We start from the raw sequence: 12,601 nt of genomic DNA, 5'->3' as shown, positions 1-12,601 counted from the left end.
TGCAGCTCCCTCTGACCTTCTCTGTATTTCTCTACCAACGTTCTTAAAGCAAATACTGCATCTGTAGTTCTCTGCATCATATTGTTGCTCACAGATGCTGACTTCTGCTCTCAGTCCATTTTCCACTACTCTTTCCCAAAAACATTGTATGGCTCATCAACTTTATTCCTCTATAGTTACTGCAATTCATGGAAATCTGACTTGATGATGGAAAACACTTTATATAATAATCATAATAATTAATATGCACATTATGGGCACATTTCCTAAAATGTTATCAAAGTCCATTCTTCGCATCATCCAGTCATTTAAAATATAAAGACGGATGAACGAACGATAGTTTAGAGCAAAGGTATTAAACTCAATCACACAAAGAGTTCAAACCATTAAAGTACTCTGCGATATTTTATTTTACTTTTGTAGAAATAATCTTTGCTTAGTTCATCCTCCTTCACCAAACACCCATTAAATCTTTTGCCTTCTACATCATGTAAAAAAATTCACTTTGATATTGAGACAAACGCCTGCGAGCGTCATACAGTACAATTCCTTCGTGGGGCCTTGAGTTTGAAGTTTGGTTTAGAGTCTTATGTTTGGGTTATTCTGTTAAGATGGTTTTACTATTCTACACATTTGCCCTCCTTCAGGTCCCGACAGAGTCTTATCTGTCGCAGCTGTCCTGGCAGGAATCCCCCCTTTACAATCAAATCCAAGAAGAAAAACGTTCCTCGCAGGAGCCTCCGATTCCCTGTCCCGGTCAGAGACCCATTCAGGTCATGGATCTTTGGGAACAGTACTTGGACTCCTCGTCGCTGAGATGCTTCTACGTCAATAGCGTCACCAAGGAAAGGTCGTGGAAACCCCCCCGACGAGCCCGCGGAGGCGTCACCAATAGAGTAAGACGTATAAGATTTTATTTTTTTATTAAATGATCTCATATTTTTGTCATTGTGTTTCAGGAGGTCGGCATGATGCAAACACTGCCCAGAGAAGCAAATCACCTTTCACTTCCTCTTGCTGCTGCAAGCAATGGAACCATGCGCAGGGTAAGGTCCACGAACAGTCTACTGATATTTATAGTTTATGTCAGTTATTTTTATAACTTTCATTATTTCCGGCTGGGATCTTGGAGTTATAAACTCCTGGAGCACTTTTGAGGGAAGTCTTACCCTATGCTTGGTTCCATTTAATCCAGTTTCATTACAGTGCTGAACCAATGGCAACTCTTTTAATGATCATGACAAACGTTTATGATTTTCAACATTGGTTCTTGGTGAATCATGTAAATACAGCATGATGAAGTGCAGAACCTTAGGAAATTCTAGTTAAATTAAACAGGTCTTGTCTTAATTCAAGGTCACAAAGAAAAAATCATCATGTACACACTCCAAAAACATAGTCTCAAGTTGATTGGGAACTTTGGGAAAATGGCCATAGGTATGAATGAATGAATGGCGTCCTGTTCAAGGTGTCAAGCTGGAATGGGCTCACTCCTCTGCGACCCCTGTAAGGGAATAAGCAGTAAAAATAACTAAAAAAGAGAGAGCTCAGATCTCCTCCATGCAGACACATTTGTTTTGAAAATTTAAAATCATAATTTCTAGTAACATGAACTCAATGTGTCTAAACTATCTATGAGTATAAAACATGGGTCTCCAACCGTCCTCGAAGGTGGTGCCGGTTTTTGTTCCAACCAATCAAGAGGAACTTTTTTAACCCGAGTGTAATCAGCGGATTGTTTAAGATGAAACCTCATTGGTTAAACCGTACAAGTTTGATCGGTTGGAACAAAAACCTGCACCACCCTGGCCCGTGGAGGACCGGTTTGGAGACCCCTGCTCTAAAGGATCCAGATTTTCATTTTCAAAACCACCAAAGTGTTCCCATCAGTTGCAGTTTTAAACTTTTGGAATAATTTTGCTGTGTCTAACAAAGATCTTGCCACCACCTTTGGATGGAGGTTCTATAAAAAAGACCAAAAAGACAATGATGATATGGGGGAAAAAATGTTTTCTCTGATTTCTGTTTTTGTTGGTTTGCCAGACCAGAAAAGGTGCTTTCCTTCTTGAAAATGTTTTTATTTGTCTCCTGTTGCTGCATAGACTTCTATTCCAGGTCTATATTGGAAGTCAAAGCTTTGTCACAAGGCCTTATTAATTCAAGACCACTGATGTTTTCGAGAGTTCTGCTGGTCAACAATGCACATTTAGCTCGGCCCAGATATGAACTCAAAGCTGTTGTTTTTCATCTAAGATGCTTGTCCTCAGACAACCTTCACTTGAATGATGGCAGCTCAGCAAAAGAGTTGCTAAAATGCGCTTCTGTAGAGTAGAAGAAGGCTTTTTAAACATTGTCTTGGGATGTTTTGAACAAAGGATTTGTTGTTATCTTTATACACTGACAACATTTATAAGGACAAATTAGGGGAAAATGTACACTACATTAAATTAATATCAAAGAATCTATGACATTTTATGCATAATTTAGAAATAAAATCCAAATGATATTAATATTAATGCAACATGTGTACTGTATTTTATTTCACAACCTGAAATCTAAATTTGCTCCTAATTATTCTAGCAGTGAATTTTTAAAAGAATGGTATGGAAAAAAGTATATTAATAATTGATTTTCAAATTGAATAAAGTGGAGAAGCTATGTCTTCCAGGTGTTTTATCTGGGATACAGATGCATACGCAGAAAGTTGGACAAATAAAACATTCAAGATTCAGCTGTTAGACATAAAAATTCAATGCACTAACAAAACATTTTTTTTTAGTGGTATTATAGGTTAAACAGCATCCAGGCTTTCACACACCGGCCGTCTAATCAGAGAAAATGGATTTGAAGTCCAAACACGTCTTAACTCAGCCTCTATTTATAAAATCCGTGCCAGCCACAATTTGTCACCCAAAGTTCAGGCAGTGTGTCCAGACTTTGCACCAGATTTGAGCCTAGTAAAGCCAAATTAAACGTGGGATTACATTTTAAGAATTCACTCTATCATTTACTGGCCAAAATCACGACTATATTTTATATCTCGACTTAATCCACGAGCAGAATAAAAAAGGTAATGCGTGTAGTGGATGAACACGGGCCATTAGAGTAACACAGGGGGTGCTGAGGAGGCTTTAAATAATCCCAGACTAAATATCACCAAATGTAAACCACTCACAGAAACTTGGTATCAGCCCTAATGCCGGTCATGACCCCGCGGGTGTCGTCACACTCCTCCTCGTCATTCATTTATTTACTAAAGCGGAAGTGCAGCTGTTGCTGCAGATGTGAAGATTTCGGAGAGCTCCTCGGGGCAGCTGTCAGATTGACCCGTCGTCCAAATCATCGATGACGTCGCTGTGGCGAAGCATCAGAGGCTGCCTGATTCAGATTGTTAGAGATTAGCATTTTGCATCTAGAGGTTGCGTTATCCCGTCGTTGCGTCAGTATTTCAAATGTAATGTTGCTCATCAAAAAGGAAAAAAAAAAAAAAAAAGTCCACATGATCAAAGGCTGGATTCTCCCATCAAGTGAGTGTGAGACGCTGCCCTGCGACCTATTTATGTCACTCGATATTCTCAGGTACATGTTTTATCAAAGAGCTGCTCAGCTGATGATATATAATGCACGTATATGTGCCGCGTGACATTTGGCGAAGAAGCAGGTGATGGAACCCAAGTGACGCTCGATCACACGCGACAGCAAACTGTCAGGGATGTCGTTTGAAGTCGCGACGTGTTGATTTCACCAGACTCAACGTGAGCATATGCCCAAATACTCCTGATGTAATTGTCTGTTTTACATTAATTCAGATGAACCATCATGATTTTATGAAACACTTTGTTTTACTAACTTCGTTTTCAACAGTTGACGCCACCAGCTGTTGAAGGATAACTGTTGGATTTTTTAAAAGCCCTTTAGCTACTCTGGATAGGTAATGTGATACCGTTAAAAATTGATGTCATCTCAATATTTAATTGATGTGATATTTAAATTATTTAAAAGGTGAGATAAACAAATAAATAATGATATTTTGGGTCACATAATATTTATAATGTGAAAATCGATACAACATTGTATGAGAATAATTAAACTATTTAATTAAAAGAGAAAAGCTTTATCATCTTTTATTTTTACGAAGCAAAATTAAGTAATTTAACAATAAAACAAATATATACAAAAGTTTTGTGAATTTGATAAATTCCATTAACTACGATTTTAATTTTTCAAGCCAATTAAATAATGTTTTGACTATTTACTTGAATTCATCAACATTCTATATATATTTAACTTTTTTTCATTTAGTACTCTTCTTTTTTTTTATCCATGCAAAAATTGTGAAAGTCAAATTAAAAAGAAATATGAGAAAATGTTGTAAGGTTCATGGAATGCTTTAAACACAGTGTATGGATGTCAATCATAACATTTTTAATTAGCACTAGCTATACTAAAAAAAAGAAACCGATAAAAAAAAAAAACTGTGTTATAGTGTGTTTGAAAAAAGAAAAAAGTGATTCAATGATAAACTAAACTTTTTTTTTTACTTTGTGGAATATTAAACCTTAATCTTATTCTGAAATATAGGAAAATATGTGAAAAATAATCTCCACTGTCCATCTGAGCGAATGGGAGAAATGTTGTCAGGTTGGTTGTGGTTATCATTGCAACATTGTTAAATATTTGAGTTTATCTTGTACGATTTGCACCTTCCTGGTTGAGCAACATAATGAAGAGAAGACCTTGCTGGCGAGGCTGCTTCCCTCTCAGAAAAGGGAAGTACAAGCGTACTCCGATAAGGCGGACGTTTAGGTTTAATTCTGACGAGTAGTGTCATGAAACACACGAGTGTGGACTCCATGGATTCCTCTTCTGAATATCCTCCTGAACTGTTTGACTGGGATTCAGGGACGATGAACACAAGAGCTGTAAGTTTTGGTTTGTGTTGTCGGCATGTTCTGGCACGTTGAGTTGCTTCTGCTTTTTTTTTAGCCGTTTACAATGGTGTTGATACAGAGCTCAAGTTTTGGTTCATTGTTTTGTGCTGCTGTGTGTAGTTTTGCTTGAAAACCAAAACATTTAAGGGTCTCAAGGGGGGAGAGGATGTGGTTTTGATACACGTGTTGTCTTAGTGGCTAAACGACTTCCTGCTTTCATTTGTCGGCTGATTTAGAAAAATAAAATCATGTTCAAAAAACTATTAAAGCCAGAAATTGAATAACTTTATCGTGGCATAGGTGACCTCTCTCTCTCTCTTTCCTCATGTTAAATCCTCCTCCTCTTCTTCACGTAGCTGTCACCAGATTTCCTGTTTGGTAGTCATCCAAGGAGCACGGATGGTGACTGGAACATGCAACAGGTGAACTTGACTCGAAATGTTCCTGATTTAAATTTCAAATAGTTTACCTCTGGCTAATATGACAAGTAAAGTGATTGAAAAATGAAAACGATAAAACAGGGGTCTGTTGGCGGTGGAAAGTAGTTCTAGTGATTGATGGCAAAAGAGAAGAAAATGAGAAGGGAGTTGTTTATCTCTTGAGAAAGTGTGACTGCAGTCAGCGTTCCTCTTCTTTGGGGAGTAACTTTTCACACGTTTACAGAGGGTGGGTCAGTGTAGAAGCTAGGGTTGTAAAGAATTAGCTTTGTTAGCTAAGACAGAGATGTACTGTCCACCAGATGCCTATCTTTGCAATGGACTTAAATCATCCTAAATTGGAATACAAAATGTGTTACATTCTACAGGGAACATGTCTGGATACATTGAAGAACTGAAATCTGTTTTATGGTCTTTATTCTTCTAATAATAACTAGACTATGGTGCCCTGCTTTCTGCTTTTGTAGTTTCTGTGGTCGCCATGGTAATGGTGGTTGGATTAACCTAGGAAAAGAGGAAGCAATGAAAGATATTTTACAGGTGTTAAGAAGAGGTGCAGAACACATGATTTAACAGAAATACCTTTCCTCTTGTTTGTTTTTCTTCATTGTATGCCCCATGATTGGCTTATTCGCCCCCTCACTGGTGATGGGCTGATCTCTGTCGGATTAAATTGAAAAAAGGGCATGAGCAGAGAAAATTCTTTACAATTATCATGGGCCAAACATTTAAAGGTCAACTAATCTGAACTCCAACTCTCCTGACTCACTCACATGTTTCAAATGTTGAAGTCTTCCTCTCTGAGATGCGGTAAGTCCCTCATGAGGATGATGTTTTGAACTCATTACTTCATAAAGTTCTCCCCCGTCTGAAATCTCGGCGAAAGAGATGTTACAAGTCCATAATGACGTAATAATGACTTCACTCCTCCTTCAGCCAGCTGTAACCACTGGAAACTTTCAGGATTGATGACACGAGGCGACAAACCCCGATACTTAACCAATCATAGCAGAGTGGGTGCGGTTATGGTAAACAAGATTTCATCTCCAGAAATAAAAAATGTTTTCAGTTAAGTACTTTTCTAATTTCCAGTTTTGTACGAACATACACATACTGATTAGAACAATAGAGGTCAAAGATCAATTCAAGACACGCTTAAATCCACATTAGTCGACCATTAATAAAAATTATTAAATGGCAACTATATGTATTAAATATATCTTTAACTTTACTTTAGCATGTATGTTAGCTTAGCATTTGAACCCATGTCGTCAGAATGACAGACAGACAGACAGACAGACAGACAGACTTTATCACTTTATTGATCCCCTGGATGAGAAAATATTTTGTCCAGCAGCTTTAACACATCCATCCACACAAACATCCATTAATAAATACACGTAAAATCAATCAAATAAATGAATAAATACATACTAAAAATAAACAATTTTGGGAGCCTTCAGTAAAAACTTAGTAGCCCGTTATTCATCCTATCTGGAGATAAATGAATGAATTCCTGCCTCAAGTTTCCCCACACATAAATCAAAAGCGTTTCATCAGCATAAACGCTGCTTCCTCATGAAAATCAATGGATGGAAAATTTGCAAAACGGCACTTCCACTGTAAAGCTGCGGAATTAATTGAACGCCGCTATAGTATTTCCATTCTCTGAGATCAGCGTTTATGCTTATCAAGGTGGTGAAATCGCAACTCATGGTGTTAAAAAAGGTTGTTACCCAAGCTCTTCACACTGCAACATGTTGCATCACAGCGGGGCGTGGGCGCTGGTGCTTATAAGCTCTTTTTAAAGGCCTCCTCTTTGCAAGGGAGCAGATTTGCTCGTAATGTTTATCCCCCATGGATGACGAGATGGCAAACATTAGCAGGGATGTTCGGGCTGATTAATTCTCCAGATATGCTATAAAAAAAAAAGAAAAGTTCATTAAGGCTGCATCTGCACTCCTGCCAGATCTGCATGTTTTCATGTGACCGCGCACATTTGTATGTTGCATGAAGTGTCACCCTCCACGTTCCGCAGTTTAAGATGCGCGCATGCATTAGTGCCGCCGCGACATTTGCGTCATCCTGCACTTCTAAGAAAGTCGAGCAGAAACTATTGATTTCTGCGATTTGTTTCCATCTGCTCCTCAGAAACGTCTTGTGATCAACGCGACAGTAAAAAGGATAAAGCTGTTGACTCTACTTTTTTATCTCTATGTCAACTCCGGGTTTAAATGTGTAACAAAGACTGTATTGTACTGTATGATATAGGGGGAATTGTAAGTAAGTTAGTAAGTCATTTATATTTATAGAGTGCTTTTCCAGACCAGGGACACAAAGCGCTTAAACAATAATAACAATACTCAATAAAATATATACTTAAAAGGTCAAGATAACACCGTGACAAACACAGGAGTCTCGGAGAATCAAGGAAAAGCCTGCACGAATAAAAGTGTCTTAAGATGTTTTTTTGAAGGAGTCAGTAGATCCATCAAGCGCAGAGGGATAGGGAAGTTGTTCCAAAGCTTAGGAGCAACAGCCTGGAAGGATTTCTCTCCTCTGGTCCTGAACCGTGTGCGAGGAACCATCAGTAGATTCTGATCCACAGACCTCAGAGCCCGAGCTGGGGTGTAAGGCTGGATAAGATCACTCATTTAAGGTCTGACCATGAATAAATCTGAAAGTAAGAACTTGAATTTTGAAGTTGATCCTGAAAGAAGCTGTCAGCCAGTGAAGAGATTTAAGGATCGAAGAAATGTGAGTTCTTCTACTAGAGCAGGTCAGAATTCTCGCTGCAGAGTTCTGTATGAACTGTAGGCGAGACAGCTCCTTCTTGGTTAGATACCAAAATAAACTATTACAATAGTCTAAATGAGAAGACAGAAACACATGGGTTATAAGGTCCAGATTATGTTGTATATAACATTTTCCTAGAGATTTTTCTCAATTGAAGGAAACGGTTTCTAGTCCGTTTTCTGCAGTTTTGAACTGACATGTCTTTATCAAATAAAACACCCAGGTTTCTCAGGCTCAGTTTGACAGACTGACCTAAGTCACCCAAGTACTGACTCAACCCTGGAACCTTATCATCAGTAGCAATAACCAAAGTTTCAGTTTTAATAATTAATAATAATTATGATACTGTTGATACTTTTCCTTTTGTGGGAAAGATATCATTTATTTAATTCATCCTAATTATCTAAGTTTGTTCTCCTTCATCAAACACATTAATTTACTTTAGTTTTAATATTATTACGCTCTGGCTAATATTTGACATCCATAATGTCTGTTCCTCATCTCAAACAAGGCATCTTTATAAGTCGCCAACAGATGAACATTATTTTCCTTTTTAAGTTGAACAGTCCAGTGAGGCTCATAAAACATAGGTGGGACGGATTAGATTGAAATTGGGAACTTCATGGTGACATTGTGACTCTTTAGAGGATTCAACTAATGCAGAAGGAAGATTACTTTGGTAGGTGAATATTTGGAGAACATGGGAAAAACTGTTCGCAAACAAATGTTTTTTCTAGCCCGAAACTTAGACGTTGATATTATTTTGGTCCTTGTTTGATTGAGTTTGATAGTCCTGGTGTAAATAGTCTCCAAAGAAACTCCTAGAGCCGAATGCGTTCCAGGGGTCATATGCAGCCCTTTGACTGTAGAGAAGAGAACTCATCATAAAGATAATGTAGATTCAACACATTATTTTTTTTTTATTCATTACTTGTTCAACTCTAACTATGACCGACGGACTTTTGTTTTAGGACTTTTGTCCGCAATTTTTACGAGGATTTGTCGCCCATCGATTAAAAAAAAAGATTTTAAACATGCTTTTACTTCAGATTAAAAAAAATAAACAACTTGTATACAATACAATACATTATAATTTAAGCCTGTTTAAGTTGATTTAATTAGATTTACCTTACTTTACTTTTTTTCGTTATGGCCCCTGACAACAGTAACTGTATAAACAGAACTAGAGGAAACGGTCGGTCACTTCCTTCATGATACTAAAATGTTTGTATCATCAAGTGTACTCACCAAAAGTTGACATGTGAGAGAAGGGTGTATGCGTTATCTGAACTTTCACCCTTCCTCTTTCCCACACAACAAAGAGCATGCAGCGCGCCGTCTCCTCCGACACCTTGTGCACGTTCAACCATGTCGACCCGCAGTCTCACAAATCCGAACTCCTGCATGACATCAAGCAGCAGCTCAGCCACTCTCAGTCTATGATCCTGCCTGACAACGGCAAGGTATTACTCTTCATGTGGAGCCACCGCTCAAGGTGGCGAACATCACCTGACCTTGTAGTCTCGCTCTCGTCTCTCAGCTCGTCCAGCAGTGCAGAGATTACTCCTGCAACATCACCAACATCGTCGTGGAGCCTCCTTCACCGGACAGCTCGCCGGACGGCGACGGCAGAAGACCGGTCAGTAGAAGAAGAAATGGAATGAATGAATGTGTTCCTAGAACAGGGAAAATAATTTGTCGTTTCGTAATGAAATGTATGTTTATTAAAGTTCTTTGCATTAGCTAATTTGAGAGGTTTTCATTGTTCCACAGGAGTTGGAGAAAGCTGGACTGCTAAACAAAACCAAAATCGCTGAAGGAGGACGCAAACTCAGGTTAGATTAGAGGAAGTTATTTTATTTTGAAGGAAATAACTCCTGACTTGCTCAATAATATCATAATGTCCACGCTGGTAAAAAAGGTCATGACACTCATAAACCCTAAATACACTGCAACAAGGAACATTTGCTGGTGAATGTATCAGTACTTCTCAATAAGAGCAACATTCTCTGAAAACTGCAGGAAAAACTGGAGTCCATCTTGGGTGGTGTTGGTCGGAAACAGTCTAGTTTTCTTCAAAGACCCAAAGTCTCAGACTCCTGCCAGCTGGGTGAGTCCATGCGATTTAAGCTAATGCTGTTAAAGAAAAACATTATTAAATTATTAAAGATCTCCGTTTGAAAATAGAAACCTGGAAACAGTCGACCGGAGAGCAGCGTGGATTTAAGAGGGGCTCAGCTTCAGTGGGCCAACGAGCTTTCCAGCAAGAAGAACGTCTTTAAGGTAACCAGGAGGTGCTTCCCTTTTAGTCCAGCATTGTTGGTATATTCATTGAACGTTGTTATCTTAAAGGCAAGATGGAAGCTTTTTCAGGCTCCATTAAAAAATACAATCAAAATAAAAACAAATGAAATCTACAAACAATAAAATGTGTTTGTCTGTGTGTACTAGAATTCAGTTAAGTTTTATTTAAAGGGTCTTATCATAACAAAGTTATCTCAAGACACTTTACAGTTTAAGCAATTAAACTATATTGGAGAAAAGAATCACAGCGTGAGAACATGTTTTATTGCCCAAATACAGGATTTTTTTTTTTAATTAAATGAATATCCTATAAAAATAATATAACTTGAATGAAAGAAGAATCAAACAAACAATCAATGCTCGGTTATTTGTTTCTTCCCATGGATTCATGTCAAATGTGTTTCAGTTGCGGACAGTAACCGGAAACGAGTTCCTGCTGCAGTCGGAGACGGACTCCCTGATCAACGAATGGTACAGGACCATCCACAGCGTCATCGACCGACTGGTGAGACTCGAGTTCCGAATGTAAAACTGGACTAGGGTTTCATAGAACTCATAAATAAACCGATTTGAATCCAAATGTTTGTGTCCCGCAGGACAGAGAGAACCCTCTGGACAACGTCCTCCTCTACTCTCTGAGGAGAGCGGGCAGCGTGGAGATGCTGGACCAAAGCGGGGACGAGGACGACAAGAGGACGACGCGTAAGTTCCTTCGTTCGTCCTCTCAATCAGCCGCCTCTCCCCCCTCCACGCCGGTCCGTCTCCATCGTCATCATCACTATTTTCTTTCGACTTCCAGGCTTCCTTCACCCCTCCATTCTCTCTTCCATCCTGTCCTCCCTGCAGCCCACTTATATCTTCACATGGCCACCGTGGCAAATCATCCCTCCCTCCGTTCTGTCGCACCTCCGCCGTAGACCGGCGCTCCCGCTCTTCATCCTCACCACCATCCCCTCTCATCTGCTCTCCAACCCAGCTCGCGGTCGCCCCGCACTCACCTGCTCCTCCCATTCCCCCCTCTCCTCTTCTGCTCCCTCCACAGTCCCCCGCTCGTCGTCCAACCTGGAGAACACAGAGAAGAAGCGAGTGAAGACGCGTCTGAAGAAATTGATTCTGAAGCGGCCTCCTCTGCAGGCCCTGCAGGAGAAGGGCCTCATTAAAGGTACCATTCCGTTTGATGTTGCCGCTCCTCTAATGCTTCTATCCTTCATTCAGCTGCAGGATTGAGCCTTTTCTCTTTTCGTCCACGTTTGAATTTTACATTTTCTATCTGGAGGAAGATTAAAACGTTGGGAATAATGGACAGACGGAAGAAAAGAGGGGCTCCCCTGACTGCTGATTAAAACATGTCCATTCTACCCACTGAACAAACTCTCTAAATATTCAGGCACTAGGGGGCGTTTTTTTTTTTTAAATCTAAAGTACTTTGCAAATTGTCTGGCCCTTTGACTGTCTGTATATGCCCCCTCTGAGGTCAGTAAAACCAACATAAAGAAAAATACATTTTATTAAATATTACTAGTTCCATTTTAAATAGTAAAATTAGTAAAAGTTATTTATTAAAGTGCAACTATTTATCAACTCTCAAAATGCAATAAGTTCCTCATCATGACCACGTTTTTGTTTGTAAAGTAATCATTTTATAAAGTTCTCACCCGTCTGAAATCTCAGCGAATAAGAGGTTATGAGAGCAGAGACGCTTATTATGATGTAATAAAGGCTTCACTCCTCCAGCCAGTTGTAATCACGCCACGCTTTGTTTATACAACGAGTACCTTGGAGGTGGAGACTTTAGGGATTGATGACATGCGGTAACAAACCTGGATGCTTGACCAATCACAGCAGAGTGGGTGTGGTTATAGTAGACAAGATTTAATCTCCAGTAGGCGGGGCTTAAGCTAATTTTCTAATGTAAATATTGCAATGAATAGAGAGTTTTGTACAAACAGACACATACTGATGATACAATAGAAGTCCAAGATCTATTTAAGAGATCAAATAAAATATGGAATATTTGAATAAATTAAAATTAAAAAGATCTTCATGAAATAACTTGTATCCTTTATCTTCAATGTTGTAGAATAATTGCAATGTAATGTTTTACTTGCATTAGAAAAAAGCAAGTTTATTCAA

At 38.9% G+C, this 12,601-nt stretch overlaps 1 protein-coding gene across 4 annotated transcripts in view; it reads left to right on the top strand.

Annotated features, from left to right (window-relative positions):
• arhgap9 (Rho GTPase activating protein 9) overlaps window positions 1–12,601 on the top strand; it is a 42,623-nt gene that overhangs the window by 20,804 nt on the left and 9,218 nt on the right. For 3 of the 4 annotated variants that reach the window (XM_087801856.1, XM_087801855.1, XM_087801857.1), the window contains 11 exons: window positions 648–896; window positions 960–1,046; window positions 5,288–5,353; window positions 9,487–9,627; window positions 9,705–9,803; window positions 9,938–9,999; window positions 10,187–10,274; window positions 10,352–10,447; window positions 10,875–10,973; window positions 11,065–11,170; window positions 11,511–11,630. In XM_087801856.1, coding sequence (XP_087657982.1) covers window positions 648–896; window positions 960–1,046; window positions 5,288–5,353; window positions 9,487–9,627; window positions 9,705–9,803; window positions 9,938–9,999; window positions 10,187–10,274; window positions 10,352–10,447; window positions 10,875–10,973; window positions 11,065–11,170; window positions 11,511–11,630 — 1,213 coding nt within the window. Of the gene's footprint in view, window positions 1–647; window positions 897–959; window positions 1,047–5,287; window positions 5,354–9,486; window positions 9,628–9,704; window positions 9,804–9,937; window positions 10,000–10,186; window positions 10,275–10,351; window positions 10,448–10,874; window positions 10,974–11,064; window positions 11,171–11,267; window positions 11,631–12,601 lie in introns of all 4 variants that reach the window. The other variant, XM_087801854.1, reaches the window with a different exon arrangement.

This window comes from Callionymus lyra, chromosome 10 (genome assembly GCF_982586985.1).
Source record: "Callionymus lyra chromosome 10, fCalLyr1.hap1.1, whole genome shotgun sequence".
Classification (NCBI taxonomy): Eukaryota; Metazoa; Chordata; class Actinopteri; order Syngnathiformes; family Callionymidae; genus Callionymus; species Callionymus lyra.
This window is presented reverse-complemented; position numbering and strand designations above follow the sequence as displayed.